The sequence below is a fragment of the Terrapene carolina genome, unplaced genomic scaffold (assembly GCF_002925995.2).
Source record: "Terrapene carolina triunguis isolate 2854851 unplaced genomic scaffold, T_m_triunguis-2.0 Scaffold517, whole genome shotgun sequence".
Classification (NCBI taxonomy): domain Eukaryota; kingdom Metazoa; phylum Chordata; order Testudines; family Emydidae; genus Terrapene; species Terrapene triunguis.
Genome location: NW_020664868.1, coordinates 593,492 through 619,554, shown reverse-complemented (window position 1 = coordinate 619,554; position 26,063 = coordinate 593,492). Strand labels below are relative to the sequence as shown.

The following is a 26,063-nucleotide window of genomic DNA, read 5'->3' as shown; positions in this document are numbered from 1 at the left end:
CTTCCGCCTCCATCCCGCGCGCCGCGCCAGGCCAGGCCGGAACTTCCGGCCCGCAGGTCCGCGGCCAAAGGGTCCCCCCGCGGGGGGAACGCGACCCGGGCACGTTAGTTCCGGGGCACGTCCGTTCCGCTGGGGGTGGGGAAAGGTCATTGTGTGTCAGTCAAAGGGGGGGAGATTGGGGGCCAGCCCCCCACCCCCACATCATCCGCCCAGGGCAGCTGCCAGGGGGCTCCCCGCAGATAGAGGCAAATCCCGCTGCGGGGGGACTTGGCCCCAGGCAATGCAGGGATTCAATATTTGACTGGGGGGGGGCTCCCCCGGCTCACAGCCCCCCCTGGACTAACACATGCCGCTGGCTGAAGGCCTGGCCAAGGGTAAATTAACCACTGGAGCAACTTACCCAGGGGGTCGTGGCTTTTCCATCGAGCCAGGCTTGGTCCCCACCCAACGATCTGCTCCCGTTCAAACAGGAATTAACGCCAGGACGTTCTCGGGCTTGTGGTACAGGAGGCGAGACCATCGCAGTGGTCCCGGTCCCCCCAGGCTTTATCATCTGTGACATCCCAGGGAAAATACACCTGCGGGGAGGAGGTGGCAGTACAGACTGCAGGAGAACCCAGCTGAAAACTCCATTTAGAGTAGACGGGGCGGTAGTATGCATTCAGTCGAGGGCTATTAGCTAAGATGGTCAGGGGGACAACCCCAGGCCCTGGCTGGTTCTAAACCTCTGACTGCCAGGATCTAGGAGTGGACAACAGGGGATGGATCACTCAGGTGCCCTGTCCGTCCATTGCCTTTGGAGCATCCGGCACCGGTCGTTATCGGAAGACAGGACCCTGGGCTAGATGGACCATGGGTCTGACCCAGTCTGTCTGTTCTGTTCAGCTGGAGATACTGCCGCACAGGGAAGTGAACTGGTGGCCCCTCTGATTGTCGGAGGGAAGAGAGCAGGGGGAATCTATACTTTTTGGTGGACAGGTTACCCACAAAAGGCTTTGCTGAGCGAGCAGGCTTCCCTGGAGATGCATGTTCTTTTCCCCTTAAAGGTGACACAAGCTACCTCCAAGCTCTTATACCAGGCTTTTCACATCAGTAGCTCTCGCTGTGCTTTACCAGGGAGGTAAGTGTCAAAACGCAGCTCCATTCTGAGACAAAGAGTGCAGAGTGCATTGCGAGAGGAGCAGGAGAGATTTTCCCATCCAGGGCATCTTACCCAGCTCAGCTCTGGCTAGCGCCTCCATCACATATTATGCTGGTTGGAACGATCCCACAGGCTCAGTTCCAGCTGGGCACACAAGGAACCTTCCCAGAAGACTTTGTCCTCCCCGTGTTTATAAACTTAACTCATTTAGCAAGAGCAGGGCTCACGGCAGCTTGGTCTGCCTCCCTCGCCTCCCCCCCAGGAAGGGAGCTGTTTTAATAACAAGAGAGCAAGTGATCTATAAAGAAGAAGGGGCTATAACTGCTGCCTAGCGGTGTAGGCTGGGAAGGAGCAGATCACTGCTAAAAGTCAATTTCACTGCGCACCCCCACTACCAAAAAATATTTCCATCAATAAAAATGTACAGCAAGGCAAGAAAGAAAAATGCTGCTTGAGAACTTAGAATCTGATTCAAGAAATTTACTTTGTATATTTTGACAATTTGTTTTAACGGTTATAAAGCACTAACTGTCTGACCCTGCCCGGCTCTCATTCAATAACTGTCTGACCCTCCCCCCAGCATTTCCCCAAACAGTGAAAATCTACATCACTAAAACCAGAAAAAAAGGCTTTAAAATAAACAGACGTCTGTTGAAATTATAAAAAAAAAAAAATCCAATTCTGCCAAGTTTATCTATGCGCTAGGTTCCTTAAGGTACCTCCATGCAGCTCTTGTCCAATCCCTGACCTCGGCCTTGTCTTGGACTGTCACATTTGGTGTGTCTAAGGAAATAATAAGGCTTTTTCTCCGTTCGAGGAGTGTGAATCTGCACAGGGCCCCGTCCCAGCCCCCAGCATGGTTACAAGCCGGTCGTGGTTTTACACAAGCTGCCAGGCTCGAGGTCTGAATCTGTCTGATGCCGCTGGGGCTGCTCACAAGATCTTGGCAGAGCAGCTGTGCAACACACCCAGGCCCCACTCCACTGCTGAGCTGCACAGCTTAGGTGGTCATTTACCCCAGTGGCAAGAGGGCCCAGGGAAAACGGGGACGCTGCACTGGTAAGTGACAAAACAAGTAGGGTGGTGGTGAATTGAGCCTCTGGTGTCCAAAAGCACTAGGTGGCTTTTACTCAAGGATTTGAAAAGGGATGCAAGAAAATGTAAAATTCCTGGGCCACACCAACTGGGGATCTGGCCCCATATTTTAAGAGAGAGACCCCCTTACCTATTAAAAACAAGGACACTTAAAAATCTAGTTAACTTCCCCCTGTTTATGCCACTTAGTTTGCATTTCACTAAGCCTAGGTAATGAACAGATGTGTCAAATTTCACATTAGTTTATAAACAAGCCAAGGAGATGGAGCTAATCAATTTCTCTCTTTTTGGGGAACACAGCCAGGGAAGGTGCCTTCTTGAAAAACAAACTTCCTTTGAAAAAGCTTTTTCTGAAACTCTCCCTGGATATCTCTGAGTGACATTACGGTTTTGTAAAAAGCTGTTTTGAAAAGACACTTTTCATGCATAAATCGGCTGAAGTGTTCTTCTGATTGAAGTTTAGATGGTTTAGCAGCAGCTTGTACACAAGAGCTGTGGCAGACAGATAATGGGATCCATTAGCTATATACTGCCTGCTATTTTCCATAAAGTGGAGGCTTAGGATGGGACATGTTAATGATCAAACAGATATTTTTTTTTTAAAACCCCTGGAGGATTTATGAAAGGGGGAAAAGAAAAACACCAAGACATTAAAGTTCAATATTCACTCTTTCTCCAAATACAAAAAGCTGTTACAATTCAACTCAAAACAAAGCATGTGCAAAGTTACAGAAACTTAGACATTGTATAAAAAGTTACACATTTAAGATGGTTTCTTTTATTTCTCACCTGGATTGAGCAAAGAAATTGTTATCTTGATGAAATATTAACAGCTGCTGACCCACGGTAAAAAGTTACATAAAATCTAAAAAAAAAGCATAATTACCATAAAACAGCCATCTCCCCTCCCTCTTTTTTTATTTATTTTAAAAACGTTTTGCAGAATAGATGAATATAACACCTCCAGGAGAGATTGACATTGAACTGCAGTGAAGTCTTGGAAGTTCTCACTAGCACGATTGTGTAGCGTAGGGGAGAAGGGAGAAGGCTATCGGGGCCAGAGCTGGCCCTTCGCTACTGCAGATTTTAGACAAGGAGGGTCCTGGCCTGGGAGTACAGTACCTAGAACAGGGGAGCTGGTTAAGATCCTACCATTTTCAGAGTCAAAAAATAGAAAGGAGATGGTTTTAAACACATGGAGAGAAATAATGCAACTTTCTTATAGGGTAGGAAGAAGGGAGCATGCCATTGTCTGTCGAGAGTGTACAAGGAAACGCATTCATCGTCAAAACTACAGAGAGAAAACAAGGGGCGGAGGTCCCACTTCCCTTGCCTGTTTCCAAAGATGATCAGGAACCGCTCTGACGGAGCCGCTGAGTGAAACGCGGAGGTTTCCTGAGGGGCTGCAGGCTGCTCCCAGAGAAAGACGCGGGGGTGTGATCTCCTTAGCTCCTGCTGGCCTTCACTGAGCGCTGGAGCCTCCCTGGGAGCTGCCCGAATAGCTCCCATAGTCGTAGCTGCCGTAATATGGAGGCCACTGGCTCTGGTTCTGATAGTACTGGCTCCACTGCTGGGCGTACTGGGGGGAGACGACAGAGTTAGCGCTGGGCAGTGTGCCGGCGAAGCTGGCAGTCCCCAGCACCACCAGACCCTTAATGCCAGGAATCAGGCCGTTTGTACTGGGGATTTACCCATTTCAGACACCTATGCAAACCCACAAGACCAGGGTTTTCACGACTCTACCTCATCAGGGCGTGGCCCAGTGGTTGGAGCCCTGACGGTGAGACCTCCACTGGCCTGCTGGGTGACCGTCGGCAAGTCCCTTCCCTTGGTTAACTTCTTACCTCTGCTAGCCATGGGGACAGCCAGACTGACTTCCTTCGGCCAGGGCTTTGAGCTAGAGAAGAGCTGTTCTTATTCTCCTGCTGCATGCACTATGCGACATGGCTAACTTGTGTTGCGTGTCGGTCTCTCCCCATCTCCCCAGGGGGAAGCGGGTAGTGGAGCGTTTTGACGGGGACTTTCTACATATCTGCGTTGCTGTCTTTATATGGGAGAGGTAGGTCGGAGAAGCGTGCCCGGCACTGGGAGTGGAAGGTTTGATCCTTAGTCCTGGGGGCGTTTGTTCCCCAGTTTGGGAACGCACCAAGGATGGACGCTCTGTCTTCTGCACCGAAGGGCTCACCCTGATGGCAGAGCCCCGCGCCGCGCCCAAGGGGGGGCATCGCTGACCAACCTCTTCATCCTGGAGCTGCAGGCTCTGAGATGCCCTGTGCCCAGGAGAGGTGCTCTGCAGATCTGGCATCCGCAGCACCGGCGCACTGGCCTTTGAGACTCGCACTCCCTCGGGGCATGCATAGGGCTGTAAGCCCCGAGGGGCCTGGCCTTTAGGTGCCGCTGCAATACGCCGCTTCACAGCAACGAACCCTTTGTGCAGCCTGGCTATCCCCTTGTAAGGTGGGATTTGTAGGGGTGCTGCTTAGCCCTGCCCAGGAGTGGGGTAAAGTCCATTGAGTCAAAGAGCACCTTCGCCCGTCCACGGCGAGCATAGGCCACGGGCCTCAGGATTAACCTCTCTGGGGCAGACCCCTTTGGGTTTGTTTTATCTTCTGTAAAGTACCATTAACACGCACCCGCTCTAAATGACTAGCCAGAGCACCAGGGCATCTCGCATGGATCCTCAGGCACCAGGAAGGCGTTTGGGAAGCCGACAGATCAGTACTGACGCTGATTTCTACAATCAGCTTCGAGACTGAATTACAGCCTAGGACACCTGCCTGAGCTCTCCCAGGGACACCACAAACATTGCACTAATCCTCAACTTCTCCGCGAACAGCAAGGAGGCGAAGGGAAGTTCTACGACTGGCCCCAGCTCACAGCACATCAGCCAGAGCCAGGGTGAAACACTGAAACTTCCTTCCCCCAGTCCTATGCATGGGCCACTCCTCCATCCCTACAAGCATCCATTCGTCCTACGGTCAGATACACCCTTAGCTTATCCTCTGGCCAGGTCATCGCTTGACCGAGAGCCCGTCTCCCACCTACCTGTTGGTATTGGTTGTAGTTCTGCTGATTGTAGGTCTGTGCTGTCGGCGGTGGAGGCTGGGTGTAGCTTTGGCTATAACCACTGTAGCTTCCATAGTTGTAGTTGGGAGTGTACCCTCCTCCTTGGGTGTAGCTCGCCTGGGTGTAGGGCTGGGGGTAACTTGGCTGTAATGAAAGGAACAGGATTGTTACTGTGCGGCATGGTTCATTGGCAACCATTCCAAGGTGCTCCCCATGCTGCCCAGGGGGAAACAGGCATGAAACATTCCCCCCGGGCAGGCTCAGGATGACCCCAGCATGCGCCCACTCTCTTTGCAGGGACCGCGGCGTTCACGGCCGCCCGCTGGAGAAGCCAGGGAAGAGAGAGCAGAACCAGCCAAGAAAGGAAAAATGTCAATTTCACTCCAGGGGGAAAAGTGAAAAATTCAGATGAAATCCAGAAGGGGCCGTCCTGATAACTGCAGTCCCACCATGCATTCCTGTCCAGCCTGACAATTCTAGGATTCACACAGGCCAGCCAATCCCACCCCCCCTACACGCCCACAACTTGTCTGACTTCTGACGTTTCAAAATGAAAAGAGTTTTCACATGTTCGGGGTCTCCCCCCATTGAAAAAAACCCTTCCTTTTTAGCCCCCCGGGGAAAAGGGGTAAAAGCAAGAGAAGGCAGGGGAGCACTTCACATGCTGCTTTCAGCAACTAGAAAAACGTGGGGGAAAAGTTGACTTCTCCGAGATCTTCCCAAAGCTGTTTTCGGGGAGGAGGGGGACACGGGACAAGATGGAAACGTTTGCTTTGGAGGCTCTATAGAAAGGGGGCGGGATGCGGGTTCTTCAGGATGGCCTGGGCACACTCCCACTCCTGGGATGCGCCACCTCCAAGAACTCCAGCTGAATGACCTTCATTTCTCTGGCCAGCCAAACACAGAGCAGTGCACCCGTTTCCAAGCACTCCCTCCCCAAGCCTGCTCCACCGCACGTGTGATCCTTCCTGGGGAGAGGCTGAGAGAAAGCAACAAGCCAGCCATGACCAACGTCAGCCAGGTGGGTGGGGAAGGTGACCAGAGCCCCTGGGACTGAGGGTGGGGTCGGACAGCCCTCGATGGGTACTCTGACCTGCTGCTGCTGCTGACTGTAGCTGCTGGGGGTGCTGCTGGTGGTGGGGGGCGTGCTGCTGGGAGGCTTGTAGCTACTTTGGTTGCGAGCGGGGCTGTAGCTGCTCTGCGGCTGGGTGTTCCGGCTGTAGCTGCCCCGGGGGCTGGAGTTGTTGTCTCTGGTGCCGCTTGTCCAGCGATTCTGGGTGTAGCTGCCCCGGTTGAAGCCTAGCAGAGAAAGCAGGGGCTGTCAACAGGAGTCACCCCTACACCCGAGAGGAACACGTCTCATTGATAAATCCTTGTGGCTGTTTATGCGACTGGGCCCAGCACCCGAAAACTACCCCACACGGCAGTTCTTCAAAGGCAGCGCAGCCCACTCTCCCCGAGGAGTGAGGATCAGACCCCCTCGCACCTACCGAGACTGTCCCCCCCCCTCCCCCGCTCTCAGCACAGATCCCCACAGAGACTGTCCCCCCTGCATTATACTGGTGGGGTTGCAAAGATCCTGACCAAGCCTGCCACCCCCTCCACAGGGCATGAGGCTGCACAGAGAGACCCGAGTTTACAGTCTCACTAGACAAGGGGGGGGGTGAAAGCACCCGCACCCCTTGCTACGCAGATGGGACATGGGCCCCTAAGCCCCGCGGGCACCTCGGAGACCCCACCCTCCAAGCGCTGCCTGGGGGCACACAGGCGCTCTGCGGCAGAGGTGGGAACCACACTCAGCTCTCCAGCCCAGCGCTGATAGCACAGGACCCGCCCCCGGCCACGGCCTAGCTCCGTGCTCAGACCTGCCCCGCCAACAGCTCTGACCCTGGGCGGGGCACAGGTGAGACTCTACCTCCTCCTCCTCCTCCGCTGCTGCCGCCACCTCCTCCGCTGCCCCCTCCCCCGCCGCCCCGGAAGCCGCCTCCGCTGCCCCCTCGGTTCTGGAAGCTGCCGCGACTGCCTCCTTGCGGGCTGCCGCCACCCCCGCGGCTGTCGAAGCGCTGGAAGCCGCCACCGCGGCCCCGGAAGCCGCCGCCGCCGCCCCGGTTGTCGAAGCGTTTCTCCGGCGGGGGCCCGGCTTTCTTGCCCTCCTCGTTGTACTGCTTCACCAGCGTCTCCGCCTCGTCCCGCTGCAGCTCGATGTAGATCACCGCGTCCAGGAAGTCGCCAGCCTCCGGCAGCGCGAAGTTGGCTGGATTGCAGGCCCGGCGAGAGGAGAAAACAAGAGACGTGAGCTAGCCGGCAGCAGCCTGGCAGGGGGACAAAGGCTGCCCAGCCTTGCGCCACGGCATCGGACCACCAGAAAGGAGGCGACAGATCGGAAGGCAAAAGTAAACAGGAAGGGAAGAGACACCATAAACCATGAAAATGATGTATGCATGTCATCCCCGCCCCAGCCAATGACAGGGGGGGCCACACACTCCGGTCTCCACTGCATCCAAGTACCAGTCACCTCTCCTGCCCCCTTGTGTCCAGCTGCGAGAAATGCAGCCACAGGGGAACCAGACAGTCACTTTCATCTGGACAGAATCATGATCTCGCAGGAAAGGGTTTTTTTCCTGTTGTTGGGGGGAGAGGAAAGAAACAACCCCGAGCCTTGCTCTGATTATTGGTTTCTGGGAGGATAACATGAAAGATACATAGCATTTTCCCCACTGGAAAAAAGTCAACTTGGGTTTATAGCATCTCTTGTTAAGGACAGAGGAGAAGCATGGGGGAAGAGCAGATGGAAGACGACAAGTGAGACGAAAGGAAGGGAGGACAAAAGATCAATCTCAGGGTCAACATTTGAAACCAAAAACAAATCTCTCTCCAGCTCTTAAACAACACAACAGGGGTTTTGGCCGCGTGTGGTTTGTGGATCGGTTTGTTCGTTTCTAGGACCCTACCTTTCATTTCTAACACTGCATGATCGGGCACATCCTTCCCCTCCTCATCAGTGCGCTTTATTGTTCGATCTTTTAAATCCTCATCCGTGGGACAAATTACAATAGCCTTGCGTTGGAAACCTTCAAAAGGACGCATTTTTCGTCTCTGGGCAGATCCATAAACATTTGTCTAGCAATGGTGACAAAGAAGAGGCAAAAACCGTTCATTATTTGGCGTTCTCTTTTCCAACAGAGCATTGTGGCCTGCAATGGTGAAAGAAGACATGGTGCCCCCGCCCCCGCGCATTTAGATGGTTGTGAAGTACCCTGGACAGCTAACCTACCTTTTTAGGCGCAGAAGCCGGGGGGGTGGGGGGAGAAATGTTAGAACACCCACATTTGGTACTTTTTGCAATTCAAATGAGATCTTTCATTGCTTCGCTCCCCCCCAAGAGAGAACCATGAAGAGGAGGGTTTGTGCTTTGCTTTCTTTAGAAATAAGTGAGTGATTTACACTTTAAGTGGGAAGCCGGACAGGTTAAATGCAAACCTGCATGGGTCAAGAAGTGTAATTGGCTTAATTTGTAGCAAGGGAGATTCAGGTTAGATATTAGGGAAAACTTTCTAACTCGAAGGATAAATTTAGGCCAGGAACAGGTGACCTAGGGAGCTTGTGAAATCCCCGTCACTGGAGGTGTTTTAAAGAAGTGGTTAGAAAAACATCTGTCAAGGATGGTCTAGGTTTGCTTAATCCTACACCAGCCGGGGCCGGGGGATGGACTCTTGAGATCCCTTCCAGCCCCATGTTTCTTTTATTCTTAATTAATGGAGATATCCTATCTCTTAGAGCTGGAAGGGGCCTTGAAAGGTCATTGAGTCCAGCCCCCTGCCTTCACTAGCAGGACCAAGTACTGATTTTGCCCCAGATCCCTAAGTGGCCCCCTCAAGGATTGAACTCACAACCCTGGGTTTAGCAGGCCAATGCTCAAACCACTGAGCTATCCCTCCCCCCGTAACAGTGCAGACCAGATGCTAGAGACATCCTTTCCCCCGGCTTGTTTTCACCAGCTGGATTCTCTGCCATGACTGCCGAGGAGCGGTAAAGATTCACGCTCCCGCAGGCTGGCTGTTTTAAGAATGACAGAGGAAGCGAAGGGGAGCACAGAAATAGGCGCGTTACACAGGAATCGGAGGCTGGCGATGGAGGGAGCTTTGAGCCAGCTAACCCAGCACTCACACAGCTAGACTGCCCAGCTGCATGAGGGTCTCCCGGATGAGCTCGGATGTTACCACTGTCTCTTGTGTTGCAGTGGGGTAGTTTCATCAAATACCTTTTCGCACATATGCTATTTTAAAGAAGGATCCTAACCGATTCGTTCTTCCCTGGGAGGACGGCCATGACAACGGGGACAGCACTCAGTATACAGGCATCTCGGATTCAAAGATGGGATCTAATAATAAACTGGGAAACTGAAGCCTCATGTTTTAACTTTATTCCTATTAAAAACTGACATTTAGGTGGACTTTAACCTACGGCTTTGTTAAGCCAAAATCATTTCGCTCTCATTGGTTTAATGAGACTATTTGTTACGTTTGTCACAAAGCACATTTCCCGCCTCAACATCTGGATTTGCTTTGAGCCTCAGTTTTAGTTCTAATATAAAATGGGATCAACCATCCCCTTCTCGGGGATTTCACACACTACATTAACACTCTGTTTGCGGTATACAATGGTTTTCAACAGACAGATGCCAGTCTTGATTGCTGTAATGCAAGTATCTATTCAGTTAAAATTCCTCCGGTGATTAAGATCTTCTCGACAGGCCAGAGATATGTGCGTTGCTGAAACACTGATGCTTCGGTTTCCTTCAGCATCTATTGTACGTGCTCAACGGTGGTGATGAGCTGGAAATAACATTTCACACAAGTGCCGGTCCCAGACCGGGCCCAACTGCTCCCAAAGCAGGAGAGAATATCCACAGCTGGAAAAACCTCTGCAGCTACTGCTACAGCAGAGAGCCAAGGACAGGACACAGAACACTGCTGCAAAAAGGCATCAGCTCACAGCCAGACCAGCATGCCGTTACCAGGCACTCCACGGTAACCACTGCCAAAGCTGAGCATCTGGCAAACCAGCACACAACGGTCAACCACTCAGGCTTCGCGCAGCACGGCCGCCTCCCGCCCTCGGCCGACTAACAGAACTGGATCCAGCGGCAGCCTAGGCCGCACGTATTAAACAAGTTCCACGTTCTTGGCCTCCTTTCAAGGCCGAGGGGCACCTAAAGCTAAGCTCTCACGCCCTGCTGTCAATTCCAGGCAGCGAGGTTACTCCTCAGCACTCCAGAGGTTCATTCCAGCAAGAGGTTTGGGCCTACTTGATGGCCCAGCAGAAAGGGCAAAGCCCACCCCCTCGATTGAGGGAAGGGCCACAGAACTGGGGATCAACAAAGGAAGGAGTGAGGTCCGAGGTTCAAAAGGGGACCCTGAGCCCACTGACCCAGCACAAAGCGTCCTTGCTGCTCTCCCCAGCCCCCAGGAAACGGGCTGATGCCAGCAGCACATCCCTCGAACACAACACAGGCTGGTACAATACTGAGCCCCGCGGGGCGCAGCCTGGAGAACGCTGGAAAGGGATAAGGGGCGTGTTTACCTGGCTTCACTTCCTACCTGGGGATTTGCCTCCGCCACCCCATGCTCTGCTGATTACCTTGCAGGAGGCAAGGTGACAGCTGGGAATGGCCCGAGGTCAGTCACAAGCACGGGTGCGGAGACTGGTTTTAAGCCAATCACAGAGAGCTGTTTGCCCTTCAATCTGAGCAATGCAGGGAGAATCTCGGCTCCCTGAGGACTCAGCTCTGCCCATTAACTGGTTACCGTTCAGGGCGCAGGGCTTCGGGTCTCACTCATGCTTTTGGAGTGGGGTTTTCCAGATGCTCTGGGGATCCTGTTCTTCCCACAAGGCACTAGATCTAGCCATGGAACTTGGGGTTCAATGATTTGGGCCAGATCCTCACTTGGTGTAGATCAGCGAGCTCCATCAGTGTCTAGTGAGCGGCACTGTTCTACGACAGCTGAGGACCTGCCCCTGAAGCTTTTACATGGCTACTGTACCGCTCACTGGAATTCCAACGAAATAAACACCAGCAATGCATTCATCCTCAGAGCGCTGACGCTCCCTTCCCTTAGCTGTACCTCCGCCCCCCGGCAGGGCGCGCACTACGCCAGCACGGCCCAAAGGAAGGCTAGCTCAAACTCAAAGCAAAAACGAGGCGCCAGTTGGCTTGGCCAGCCAGATTTCTGGCAATCTTTTGGCTGGCTGCAGCTTGTACTGTGCTTCCACCAGCTCTCCTAAGCCGGTACATAGCTGGACGTCTTCCCTAACTTCCGCAAGAAGCGTGAGAATTCAATGGGCCACGTTGTTTTCTCAGAGCCAGTCTGGAACCACGGTGCAGTGTGCTAACCAAGGCAAGGGGCCCACCAGAGGCTCTAGCCATAATTACGCAGCGAGGCGCCCACAACACTTTCAGCAAGATACACAATGCCCTTTGGGACTGAAAAGCACAAAACGTCCCAAAACAACAGCGCAATTTTGTGAGGGGACCTTTACCAGTTCCAGACCATTGTGGTTGTTGTATATGGCAAACTGATGCAATTCTCAGCCGTTTAGCAAGTAGGGCACCTTCAAAAGTTAACAGCCAAGGCTTCTCAGCTACTGCAAGACATCCTGGAAGTTTTACAGAGAGAACACAGCAAATAGAGATCATGGCAGCTTTCCTGAATCCTCGGTCATTAAAGGTTTTAAAAAAATATTAAACTCTCATCTACATGATAGATACACAGTCAATTTGTAAACGCATTTCTGCAAAGGAGTTTGCCTTGAAGCACAGCAGCTTACATAAAATCATAGCATCCGTACAGAAACGCGTAGCCGCTTACTGAAAGACGTTTATATGGACAATCTTTTGGGCTTTGTTCTTCAGGTACAAGAAGGTCAGAAACCATCTCTTTGCAGTTTGACAGTTAAAACAGAACAGTCACTAACACTTCATCTTATTTAAACCTTGCAAAAAGCTACAACTCAAGAAAACCCATGAGAAAACAGACGGACAAAGCCCGAGAAGCATATGCCAAACAGAGTTGCCTAAAGAGTAAAAGCTCTTGGACCATAACAGAGTTCACAGACTACGCTGTTATAGTCTAAACTCCATACTGAGCTGCCTAAACATTTTAGAATCAATAGCAGCTGAGGAAAAATATTCTCTCTCTCCATCAAGCAGCCAGCTGTATTGGAAACGTGCTTAAACCTCTACCACAACAGCAACCTCTCGCTGCATTCACCCCTGTCTCATACTAAAACCAGCAGGAGCTAAATCCAAACCTTCCAGACACCCACGCGCTCACAACTCTCCAGCCCCAAGTGAGGAAGACACTTCCTCACTCCACATACGATCTACAGTTTGCTTGGCACCCAGATCTCACTTGTAGGCTCAAGGCAAATGTAATCAATACTGTACAAGGAAAGAGTACCAGGGTTCGGAATTTTAGACGGATGAAGCAAAGAAAGATCTCATTTGTGCACCTTTTAGGCCAAATTGGGTAGTCATTAGTTTTTTTTAAATCCTCAGACACTTATCCTACATTTCAGGGTTATTGTTCAGGTTCAGGGTTCAATATACACAACTGACAGACGCGTGCGGGTCAGTTACACGTATGCCCTAGTTAACTAAACCGAGTGCTGCCATCAAATGCGGCTAGTGCCGATGTGTCTTAATAAAGGGAAGACGCTAAATGCTATCCACAGCCTCTGATCTCTGAGACAACCGCATCAGCGGTAGGATTAGAGAACAGTGGCTTCCTACGGCCGCCCTGCCTTTAAGCCTTAACCCAGAGCTGACAGGGAACCCCAGATGGGCACATAAAGAACTGTACGGATCGCTGGGAAAGCTACCAGCTAGATGATGAAGATCCAGAGCTGCTGGGCTTTTCAGAACAGGGCTCTTTCAAAGCCTCCTAGAGGAATGAGATGCTCAATTCCCATTGAAGTTAATGGGCTTTGAAAATGCAGCCATGAGGTTTAAGTCTGCACATGCAACGGGAGGGAAGTCTGGTTTCCTATAACCCTGAGCGATGCCAGCCTGGCTGTGACTCACCTGGGCTTACCTGTTCTTCTCAGGACATCCAGCCCAACAAAAGACAACACACTACTCACCAGTGGTACTTACGGATCCCTAGGGCACTCTAGGAAACGTCCAGAGACCAGCACTTACCTTAGCCTATCTTCCCTGACCTGAAAAGCCAGTATTTAGTTGCATGGCCACTTACCTGGGTACACTTTACACAGAACAATCAATTTCGTTCCAAAAGCTCTCTCGATATTTGGAACTGTGCGTGGTTAAGCTAAGGGGGCACTTCCTATTACTCACCACGGAGTGTTTGAACCTCATTTCTCTGGTATGGTCTTTACCGTGGGAGTTTTCCTTCAGCCCCAGACACACAACAGGTGTACATGTACGTGCACATGGTTAACACTTCTGCAGTGCACCGGGTAAGCCTGAGTGCGCCGCGCCGCCCGTTTACCGGTCACGCGCACAGGCGGACGCCAGGGAGGCGGCTGGGCGAAGGCCTCTGTACCTGGTCCAGGATGTAGTTGCGTTTCTTCCGGGCAGCAATCTGGATCAGGCGGTTCAGGCACTGCGTCGCTTGCTGGATGAGGACGTCCCAGCGGCCAGCGTAGTTCCGCTGGCGCCGAAGTCCCATCACCTTGAAGGAAAATACGGAACAGGGTTACAGTGCGGGGTCTGCGAGCTGCTGCGGGGGTGGGATCCTCAGCACTTCATGTGGCAGTGTTGGGAGTGGGGTCTAGTGGTTACAGCACAGGACTCCTGGGTTCCATTCTCTGCTCTGGGAGGGAAGTGGGGTTTAGTGGTTAGAACAGGGGGCTGGGAGTCAAGATTTCTTGGGATTGTTTTCTGAATTGTGGCAATGACCCCAGGGAAAGCCAATTACTTTCGATGTATCATTTCCCTCATTTACATAATGAGGACAATACCCATTTCACTGTGCAGGGCATATGAGGTCAACTCACGTGTACGAACCACTTAAAGGTTCTTGAATGAAAGGAGCGAACGATCTGCTCTAAGAAAAGGCTGAGTCGGGACCAGGAATAAGAAAGGTGTAGAGCTCCCCTGTCACATCTACTACAAGAGTGACTGCTTTCCAACAGAACGATCCCCTCTGATCATCGAAAAAGGAGCAATCCGCAGAAGTGGGAGACTTAGCTATTGACGAGGGCTCATCTCTTACCCTCATTTTATCCATGATGGCGTTTGTTCCCAGAATGTTGTATTTCTTCGCTGGATTGGCAGCCGCGTGTTTTATGGCCCACGTGGTCTTGCCAGCAGCAGGTAACCCCACCATCATGAGGATCTGAAACACACACACAGAACGTCAGCTATTGCAACAACACTGAGAGCTTTGTCCTTTCCACGCACTAATTCCAAGACCTCCTCTGACGTAGACAGACACTCTCTCTTACACGGGGCAAAGCGAGGCAGGGGAGTGACTTTACTCAAGGTCGTGCAGGGAGCCGAACCAATGACTTTGGATTCCCAGTTTGGCACCATAACCACAAGCCCGCACTACTTTATCCTCCTCCTCCTCCCTGTCCATCCAGGTATTCAGAGCGTGCCCATCACCATGGCATCTGAGCTCATCCCCACTTCACAGCTAGGAAAACCCTCACAGAGGTGCTGCAGCTGCCACGCACCGAGAGAGCTGCTCTGAGTCTGGATTAGAAGCCCGGAGCTGCTGATTCCCAGCTGCGTGCTCAGACAGCTGGAGTATCGTCACTCCTCCAGCTGACCAGAGCTGTGGTGCCTTTAAAACAAGGCAATGTTTACTAAAAGCCAACACACCTGCTTCTCTCCCTACTAGTGGCGCCATAGAGTTCCCACTGGACGAGATGCACACTAGCCTGAGGAACTCATCGCCACGAGGCGTCACTGAATCCAAGGGTTAGCAGAACTGAGAGCAGGACTGGAGATTTACATGGAGAATGAGAACAGCAATTTAAACAAGACTGGTGGATGGAATCGAAAGCCTCCGGCCCCCCACTAGGGCAAGTTATTTCATAATGGCAGAGTTTCCTGCCCCAAGTTCTGAAGTAGCAGATACTGGCCACTGGAGGCAGGATATTGGGGGAAGATGGACCCCAGCTCAGATCTTTGGTCACAGGAATTGCAGGCAGTAAAAAGCCACCGCACGCTGTCCTCCTCCAAACACCCTCTAACCTTTCCCTCTGCCCAAGAGACACTCGATGGTTAGGCAGCTGGCGTGCTGTTTGGTGCTGCTTCCACGCTGATGGGAACGGTTCACTGTTAGCCCCAGCTGTCTCTTGCCTTACACTCGGATTGTAAGTGCCTCACGGCAGGAAGTGCCTCACAGCGCAATGCAGAACACCCACCTCACACTCTGCTTTACACTTTGGTCCTATGGTCCCACGGATGCGCTCGGCCAGTGGAACGTGCTGAATGAAGGTGAAGCCCGGGGGGACGGGGAAGTAGGTGTCTTCCCGCTGCCCAAAGTTGAACTCAATGGCGCAATTCTTCACCAGGACGTGGGGGAAGAGCGCCTGGCCGCCCAGCGCTTCCTTTCGTGCCCGATAAGCCACGCCCAGCCACTTCCCGTTCTTCATGAAGGACATCTCCACCTCCTCCCCACACTCAAAGTCCTAGTTACAGGGGAAGAGCGTCAGTGTAAATGCAGGGCCAGGGAGAGGGGCAAACAGCGCTAGGGACTGTCTGAACAGCACACACCGGGGCACTATGCAAATATGTGTTCACATCACAGCCACCCACTGAGACAGCATCCCCAGTGTCCCGGGGAAGATCCTGCCGCTGCTGGCCCCGACTCTGAGCTGTTCGCAAGCACAGCTCTGGCAAGGTAATTCTCTGGGGGCCCTGCTCCAAGGTCAGCCAGCACCGAGTGAGGAACTGACAGCTCCAGCGTGGAAGCCCAGTGCCGAGGGAGGTCGTTACCGCACCGTGGTCTGAGTAACTGTCAGGTACTTTCTGACTCTGCCCCTAACTGAACTAGTGTGTGACTGGACACCCAGGAGGGGAGGAAGATGGGCGTGTGGAGATGCGGATTCCCAGCCCAACTTTGCAAGGAAATCCCGACCTACAGCAGGGGGCTCTCCCGTCACCACCTACGTTAACACTCCTGGGGGCGAACGCAGCAGCGAGCTCGCTGTCATATCTGATGCTACCTGCCCCGTCAGCATCTCGGGGTTTTAAGCTGCTTCTCTTCCCATGGGGATCTTGCAGAGGGGACAGAGGAAGTGGGCTGACTTCACAGTGAAAATGACCAGACACAGAGTGCAGTCAAACGCACAAAGCAAACAGCCTGGAAGCAGAACGCGAAGCTCCTCCCTAAGCCCTCAGTTACAGTCTCAGGAGCGGGCAAAACACGGCAGACAGAAGCTCCCTCTAGTGTCTGAACCACGGGCAGACGGGCAGTAGCAAACTCCTAGAGACCCAGTCCTTTATCTCCTGCTCACTGGTTTTAGATCCCGAGGGCGCAGATTCAACCCAGCCACGGCCATGGTTACACAGACACGGTCAGGGAGCCACGCCCTAACAGTGGCAGTGGCTGAATGACCCGGCTACATCTGGAGCAAACCAAGAGCTGTAGAAAATACCCTTGTGAGCAGTTAGTGAGGTGTTGGCAGAGTACATTATATTTCAGAATATATTTGTAGAGGAGGGAAGGAGGTGAGGTTGCCGCGGTGCCTCAAAAAGAGACTACGGAAATGAAATGACTGAACACACTTTAAAGAGCGGCACCGGTAACTCCGCAGCGCCGACAGGTCACCCGGGCCTGCAGCTGGTGGAATGCTCGGCCAGCGGGTCAGTTTCCACGCCAGGACGCACGGGAAGTGGTGCCTGCAGGAGTGGATGGGGGGCACTGGCAGCACAAGGGGGCGCCCCCTCGAAGCAGCAAGAGCCCATACTCACAACAAGGCAGGCGATGACGTCGTTCTCCGAGAACGTTTCGCCGTAGTTCTCGAATTTGCAGCTGCTGGATTTCTTCCCGGTGCCTCCGTAACCGTAGGAAAAGGGCTCTTCCCCTGAAGAGAGAGTCCAAGGGGCTCGCTTGGTCACGGCCAATTCAAACATAGGGTTGCACACGCCACTTCCTTAACCGAAGGCTAATGGAAAGGGTACAGGCCCTGCCCTGCCCTCTCAGGGCTACTGCCAGCCCTGGCTAGCTGCACATGGCTACAACGTTCCCAGCTTCAGAGCCCTGTTTCAGAGGAGAGAGAAGAGTCTCTGGGGCTAGGGCATTTTCAGTGGACGGAAAGGGCTAAGCAAGCCCCACCTCTGAGCAAGCCATCCCCTAACACTGGCAGCAGATGAATGACCCGGCTACATCTGGAGCAAACCAAGAGCTGAAGAAAATACCCTCGTAAGCAGTTAGTGAGGTGTTGGCAGGGTACAGGCCTCCCACCCCATATAGGGACACGAGCACCTGGATGCCATGGTGACGGGGACCCAGGTGATTAGTGACATCAAAGACTTTACAAACAGTTCAATGCATCACAGAAGTACCATGATGCGTCTCTTTGGCATCGCATATGAAAAGCTGCAGCAGCCCTTACCTAACTGAGTGCTGCAAGAGTCCAGGGACCAGCCAATGCGCACGACGTGAGGATCGGGTTCTGTGGAAGGAAGGTGTTTTACAGAGATTTCTTCATTGATCTGGGGACAGAAAACAAGGTTGAAATGACCTTCACGCCCAGACAACTGGGTTCACAAAAAACCTTTTACATTTTAAAGTCAACGCCTGGAGTGGTCTGTGCAAGAACCAGGGACAGACACTTCAGAGAAGTAAATTACCAGCCTAACAACCCTGTCTCATCTAGAGCCATGAAAGCAAAGAGACATGCAGTAAAACGTGGCCCCAAATTCAGGGTCTGTAAAAGTCAGTGTTTCCACCAAGTTTTAAAGACTTCTCAGAGTAACAACTTTTAATAGTCAGTGGTTCCCCGGAGCATCTGCAATGGGGTCACTGAACCATTGTGCTAGTACGTGGTTTCTCCACCCCTGGGTTGCGACCCCCAAGGCACTGAATGTTTTATTACGATCCAAAGCAAAGAAAATCTCACCCACGCCCCACACTCTGTGACTTTTCAAGGTAATGTGTTCTGGGTCAAGCCCTCGAAACACACTAAAACGTGGGGCTGGAAGGGACTTCAGGAGGACATCTAGTCCAGCCTCACACTAGTATAACTAGAATCGTTGTCACGGACGCTCTTATGGTAAATGGAAAGGGTGTGTGCGCGAAAACTGACTTAGAATAAAGGGCTGTGGATGTGAAAAGGCTGAAAAACAAGGTACTAGTACACCAGAGCCTAACAGTAAAACAGAAAGGAACGAGAAACCGACGAGGCTATTTTCACAGCCCAAGCTGAGAGAAGCACAAGATGAAACGCTGAAAGCTTTTTAAAAACCACGGGTTTGTTACATAACATTGGTGAGGAAATTTGAACCCACCTTAGTGACGCAGTAAGGAACATTTTGCAATTGTACTTTTAAAAAAGCTTTCTAACTCTCTCAGCTCTGGGAGAAGTTCCTATGAGCCTCGTCTGTAAGGTGAAGCAACGCTCAGTGCTGTCAGTGGCAGAGCTGAGATTAAAACCCAGGTGTCCTAGCTCCTTGTATTCGTGATCTCTTCCCCAGATTTCTGTTAAGAAGCTTTAACAGACCACAGCTGAGAGAGGCCAGCAGCCTGGATTACTGGAAAGAATTCTCTGTGTTACATGAAGCAGCACTAAGGAACTGGCTAAAGGCATGACTTGAGTTAAGCTGATGTTTGTAAGTTTCCAGTTTACTAATTGGAAGTTTTCGGCCCAGCTCCAGACTGAGAGACAAACGGGGGGACCGTGCTTTGTGTTACCGCTCAGGCTCATGAAATCAGCTACCAAGGGTGACAGGAAATGAGAACTCCTTGTAGGTAACTGGGCGAGGTGTTTTCCTACTGTTTCAATTCACGAATCCCAGTGCAGACGGTCTGGCCTGAGAGATCGCACACAGCGTTCCCGAGTGAGTGTGGGGAGGTACGGGTGCATGCACAGCTCTTCTGGGGAAGATTCCTGTTTCCTGCTCCAACTAGTTTTAGAGGTTTTTGCTTCCAGCGGTGTGGAGTGGAACTACGCAGAGCCCGGAAGTGAAAAGAGAGCTCTGCTACAGAAGTGCTCTGGTAGCCCGATCAACCAGGGGTCAGACTGGAAAGAGCACCAAAGCTTTCCCATGTTACAACCACAATCCAAAGGCTGTCCACTTATGACCCAAAACAAGAGGCCAGAGGGGACAGGTCTTCAGCCGGCCTTCCCTCCCCATGCACACATGCTATGATCTGCACTGAAACAGTCAGCACTGACATTCAGTGCATCATCACTAGGCATCAGAGTTAACACCAAACCAAAATGAACAAAGACTGTCATCTCTTTAAAGCTCCTGCTTCAGGCTCTCTGCCCAAGCCCGAAGACTGCCCTGCACTGATTTACATTTTAGTCATGTTAAGGGCTAAGCAACTTGCACTTTAAATTTTTTTTAGAAACTTTAGAAAAAGGAAGCTATAGATTCAGGAGGACAAGATACAGCTACCAGGGAAAGAATCCAAGGTCACCAAGTCATTGCAAGCTGACCCAATTGACCTCTGCCCGAGGGATACGGCTAGACTGAAGTCACTAGCCCCACAACAGAAGTGGAGGGATTTCAGTCTGACCATCTTAAAAAGGAAGCCAACTTTGCTGATAATGCCACTTGCATGGAAAAAAGAGGGTTTGCTGCTTCAGCTGATAAAAAAAGAGGATTTAATGGTCACCATCAGTGAATCGGGCACCTCCATGGAAAAAGGAGACCCGGGTTAAAGGATAGACATTCCTCTCCAACCGGAAGGAGTTGAATTAAATCTGTGTTGTTACTCCACAGCCCCTATCTCTGCTCAGAAGGAAGGCTACGTAGGCTGCAATGAAAACAGGCATGAAGCGTACACGTGGAGATGATGATTTCATCTTACTCTTTCCCCTTGGTGAAGCTGGCTATTCAGATGAGTCGTTAGGACCCTATTTGCGGTTAGTCCTATTCATGGCTAAGCCCTGTTTCCTGCTGGAAATGCTCCCAAATCCAACTCTCTTTCCCCACTGGAAGATTCCTAGCACATGAAATGTGAAGTTACCATTCATGGTGACTTACATGTTGCTAGCACGCTGCTCTTACCTTCATCTCGTAGCAGACTCGCCCTTGCCTCACTCCGTAGGTAGCTCGGGCGCCTGACCACAGATAAGCAAAGCCTTCTATGGTCAGTGGGTAGCCGCTGTATCGGTCCCTGGCGACTTTGAAATGCAGGTCGCAATTATCTAGAGGACAAGGAGGTCTGGTTGTTAACTGGAACAATATGGAGGTGATCAGTGCACTAGACTGGCTAAGAACCACACACCACCTTCTATGCCTACAGCCCCTTGCACAATGAGATTTTAGACATTACCATAATACAGTAAAAGCCCTATTCTTGGCGTTCCCCCGCTCCCCGACCTGCCTGTCTGTCTCATTCACCTGTTACACATTGTCTTAGCACAAGGAGGAGCTTGGGTTATGAATTGTGTGGGGCAGGAACGGTCATTTACTCTATGTTTGCCGCATGCCTAGCACAGCTGGGCCTTTCAGTTCAATTCCCAGCTCCGGCACAAGTTGTTTTGTCTCTCTCCACCTCAGATCCTGCCCGTAAGACGGGGATAACGGAAGGGCCTATCCCTATCTTGCACCCCCTGCCTCACCAGACTGGCGGGGGATCAATACATTGCAGAACGTGAGATGCTCAGGTACTACCATGCTAGAGGCCAGATAAGGACAAGAGATGATGACATCTGAAAAATAAACAAGGGAGCTAGAAAGTTCTTTAGTCAGACGTAAAACCTGTGTTCATTAACACTGTTTAATTAAAACAGGAAGAAATTCAGGGAAGTCCTCAGACTACATGATCACAGTTGTCCCTTCTGGCCTCGGACTCTATGAATTCCAATGCGTAAGCACTACAGAGAAAGGCAGTCTTTGTTAAAGGCACAATAGCCCTGCCCCCCAGTTATGGGGAGAGAAAGCTGCCAGTATATCTCTGGGACCCCTAAGAGTCCTCCAGTCAAACCAGAGAAGTCTAGTCTTGCTGTCCTGGATAATTTTCAAGTTGAGAAGAGGCAGGAAGGAGACCCCCATGTAAAGGTATTTGGGGTGCAGGGTGCCACCATTCTCTGCCCCCCTGCACTCACATGTATCAATGGCCACTAGCGTCTCATCAAACTCTTCTTCGTCGTCTTCTGCAGGAGGCTGAGGCGATCGGCCCCTAGAGCAAAAACACCAAGGCACCAACGTGACTCATGTGTCACCCAGCAAGGCAGAGCTTTGGGGACAAACAGCAGCAAGGAAGGTGGGAAGAAAGAACCGTTGGGCTTTCACTGGGACAGATATGTTTGCATTTGCAACCAGAGACTCCTACTAGAAAAGCAAAGGTGAAGAGGCTCTCCAGGAACGTTTGACAGTGACCCTTTTCTCCACCACTGAAAGCTTCCAGGTTTCCATCACGGGATGTTACATTAGGCCCTGCATCTGGTAGAGTTACTGACCCTGTACAAACTGCTGGTAACAAACCACCAGATCAGAATGGTGAAACTGACACACCATTGCCAATAACCGCACAAGCTGTGGGGAACACAGAACCAGACCTGTTCTTAAAACACACATGAACTCTGACCAAGACTGGATGAAAACAATTTCATATGGACAATCCCTTTCTTAAATACAAGCAGGCTTGGCAGAACTGGATTTTTATTGTTTATCATTTTGACAGATAATATAGTTGCTTTTAACTTTTTTATGTATTTAAAATTTCACAGTTGAAGGAAATTCTGAAGGGTTAGACAACAGGGGCATCAGACAATCATTATTTAATAACAACAGACACTGGGATGCAAAAAGTTAAAGCTTTTATAAAGTTATACCTTTATCGTCAAAATATACCCAATAAACAACCTGAAATCAAACGCGTAAGTTCTCAAGCAGCGTTTTTCTCACTTTGCCCATCTTGATTATCAACGGACCTTTTTTTTGCCTGTTTGTGTGTGTTCGAAGAAATCAATCTTTACCAACTTTTACTGATAAAAATCTAATCCTTCCAAGCCTAAATACAAGGGAGAACCTGCCACAAACCAGGAAGAGCTGAAAGTTCTAACAGGAGATACCACCTTCTAATTCTTCTTTCAAGTTAGGTGAACACTCACATGCAGCATGTGTTATTTTGCCCCTCTCTAACACTTCCTTTGAGGAGGATCTCAAAGCTCTTTAGGGAGGTGTTTTCTGAAAAGCTCCTAAGGGATTTAGGAACACAAGCCCCACTGAAAAGCATGGGGAGCTGAGTGCCTAAGTCTCTGGCTCTTTTGAAAGTTCTCCCTGTTAAGCATTAATGAAGCTCCATAGCACCCGCATGAAGCTATGTATGATTCCAGTCTTATGCATGGGAAACAAAGTTAAGTGACTTGCCCTCGGTTATACAGGAAGTCAGTGGAAGGGACCTCTCTAAACGCCCCATCTCCTGACTCCCAGTTCTGAGATTTAAACATGAGGTAATTCTTCCTCTCTGCTACTGCGCAAAATTAAAAGCAACATTGAAAAAAAGTCAATTGGCATGAGGTCCCAGAGCCAGATTACCGTCTGCCATTAACACCCTGCTTTATGTGGGACATTACACACTGTGAGACCCGTATTCTTCGTGATAACGGCCATGCCAGGTCGCTCACTGTGCTGGAGTATTCACAAGCAATAAAGCCCAAACCCTTAGATCTCACTAGAGCACTTTTCATCCCTAGGTCTCAAAGCGCCTTACAAAGGACGTCACTATCATTATCTCCATTGTACAAAGGAGGAAACTGAGGCACGGGGAGGCATGACTGACCCAAGGACACCCAGACCTCCAGTGGCAGAGCTAGGAACAGAACCCAGGTTCCCCGAGTCCCGGTCCAGTGCTCTACCCACTAGGTCACACTGCTTCCCCAATGACCAAAAATGTTCAAGCGTGAAAAAAGTGAAAGTGAATGGCTGGCTTTGGCAAAATCCTCGACAGACCCAACAAGTTACGCTCCCAGCTCTTCCTAAACCCAGCTTCTAGGGCTCTCCTTAGCTCCTGGCCCAGGAAGAAACATCTTTAACCGCAATAAGCGAGAGACTCCGCGAGCTCACCTCTTATCTTCCCGGTGTTCGTAATACCCTCGCCCTCGCTGCTCTTCATAAGGTCTCTTGCGGCCCTGTGGCTGCTGCTGCTGCTGCTGTCTGGGCTGAGATGGATCAGGCGCATTGTAGCCAGAGGGGGGTGCATTGTAGCCAGGAGTGGGGGCGCTGTAGCCAGAGCTGGGGGCCCCGTAACTGGAAGTGTTGTAGCCAGAGGAGGGTGCATTGTAGCTAGGGGCATTGTAGCCAGAAGCCGGCATGTTATAGCCAGGAGCTGGCACGTTATAGCCAGGAGCTGGTTCTTCTTGCTTTACTTCTGTCTTCATCTCTGCATTCAAAACAGGCAGTGAGATTAAAATATTCCAGTCACCCATGACAAGACAAGGACCCTTCTGCCTTTACTGAGAGCTGCTCAATGCTAACAAACCCCACCACCACTCCCCAGGCTATTTTTGCTATGATAATTCATCCTTTCCCCCAGTGTGATTAAAAGGGATTAGTTTACAGGGCTCCATTTTTTCCCTATTCCTAATCGCATGTTCAGGACCAGTCCTTGGCAGGATACTGGTCCCAAATTATTTCTAGCCCTATTAGGCTGCAAAATACTGCAACCTTGGGGGATGACAGCAAGCAAGCTGGGGATCAGAGAGATGCCATTTTAAGGCCCGATGTCTTGTGATCTTTTTGGCAGCAATACATTCAGCTGTTGTACCCCAGTGGGAATCAAAATCACAGCTTTCCCAGGGGTGCAGAAATCGTTTCTAGCCTTGAACCACCACAAAAAGCTGGACCATAAATGCACCACTGATCTAGAGCTAGGGTTTTGGAGAGCTGTCTAAGAACAGGCTATTTCAAGTCTCAGACGTCAGATCAGTGTAGCTTCCGTCCCTCGACGCTGCCTTTTGAGTGCTTGTCAGACTGAAACCAGTTCTTTGATTACACTACACAATGGGGCAATACAACCGCAAACCCCTATCAAAGCCTTACGTAGAATGGGGAAGGGAGGGGAAGAGAACCAAAGAAAGCTTCCTTCTTCCGGTAGGCACTGATCCACCAACAAAGGAGAGCTCTGGGCACCACAGTGACTTAAGGCAGTAATTACATGCCCATTCGTTATAATCTTACTTTTCAAAGAGTTTTGCTGATAAGGCCGACTTTAAAATGAACGTTACCTGAGTGTAAGACCGGACGCTCATGGTCTAGAGATCTCCTCTCGTACTTGGATTCATTCTCCTGTTTAATATTGCAGTGCTCGAAGGACTGATAACCCTGGGGGTCATTCTGATGAGTATTGTTGTCGACACCATCTTCAAATAGAAACAGGCATGCATTAAGGCCGTTACTTACAACGGACTGTAACTAGAATGTGCAGAGGAAAACTGAGCTTCAGCATTTTATCAACAGGGAATTGGTCCCTGCAACTATTGGGAGCTACGCAACAAAGACTAACAGGCCTGGCACCCAGCACGCTCAGAAAGCGTTCATGAAGGCAAAGAAGCCAACCACTTGTTCACTGCAAAAAAGTCATGTGTTTCAGTCACAAAACTTTTCCAATGGAAACAACCCAGTTTCCACTAAAAACAACAAAACCCTGAAATCCCAGAGTAAGGCGAGTCTCCTAACCAACACTCCAGCAAACAATGACAGACACAACACTTCCCACATGTGTAGTATTGACCTGCGACCCTCATGTCTAGCAATGTAACCAGCAGGGCTGATAACTTGCGATTTACTTTCCACAAAAAGCGAAAGTGAAAGTGGCCAGGGAGGCAACACCACCTTCCAGGGGAAATGCAAAACAGCCAATTTTGGTGATCTGCTCAGAGGCCATCAAACAAATTCAGCAATGATATAGCAAGAGCATCTCAGTGCAGAACCTAAGCAAACCAGTGGCTCATTCCCTTTCACAGCATGAGGAGGTATCTTAGCAAGTTACACGGAAATACTGCACGCCAGAGAAGCACAGAACCTGTACAAGATGCGCCATTATTAAGGATAAAAGTACGCCTCAAAGGGCTGTTAGCAAGCAAACAAGCTGCCCAGGGAGACATGTTTCCAAGCACCAGAGATTTAGGGAGCTTCCTGCGCGTGATCTGAAGTGTAATATAGTAAAACGGTAAGACGACTAGCGAGTCCAGACCCATACATACGCCCAATGCAGAACCCCTGAGGGGCAGTTCAGTTTCTGTCTTTTAAATTCAGTCTGTTGTATAAAACAGAACAGATCAAACATATTACCCAGACAGCTGCGCACTTGCACATGTAGCTCCTCCAGCCGTACGTTCGCACCAGGAAGGAATATTAGGCCAGCAAAAAGCAGTGGAGAACAGACTAGACGTCGTTCTACAGCACCTGCCAACACCAATTCTACGACCAGAGCAGACCCTAACCCCCTGGTGAATGGGGGGAAGCTGACAGAAGTCTGACTCCAGAGGATGTGTCAAAATCCATTAACAAGAAAACAAAACGAGGAACTACTCTGGCAAGGAGCTGACCAAAAAAAACCAATCGTGTGGTGCAACAAATAAGCATCCGCAGCTGGCAGAAGGATGC

General features: G+C 50.9%; 1 protein-coding gene across 1 annotated transcript; it reads right to left on the bottom strand.

Annotated features, from left to right (window-relative positions):
• Positions 1 to 2,886: 2,886 nt before the first annotated feature.
• On the bottom strand, positions 2,887 to 25,497 carry HNRNPUL1 (heterogeneous nuclear ribonucleoprotein U like 1). Its single transcript, XM_026658772.1, has 15 exons — positions 25,447 to 25,497; positions 24,683 to 24,869; positions 23,523 to 23,838; positions 21,560 to 21,633; positions 20,517 to 20,656; positions 17,894 to 17,993; positions 17,250 to 17,362; positions 15,698 to 15,964; positions 14,539 to 14,661; positions 13,867 to 13,995; positions 8,254 to 8,422; positions 7,218 to 7,556; positions 6,396 to 6,601; positions 5,282 to 5,446; positions 2,887 to 3,815 (listed from the first exon to the last, which is right to left on the bottom strand). Exons 1-15 carry the CDS (start codon positions 25,495 to 25,497, stop codon positions 3,699 to 3,701), a joined length of 2,496 nt encoding a protein of 831 aa, XP_026514557.1. The 3' UTR covers positions 2,887 to 3,698.
• Between the last annotated feature and the right edge of the window lie 566 nt (positions 25,498 to 26,063).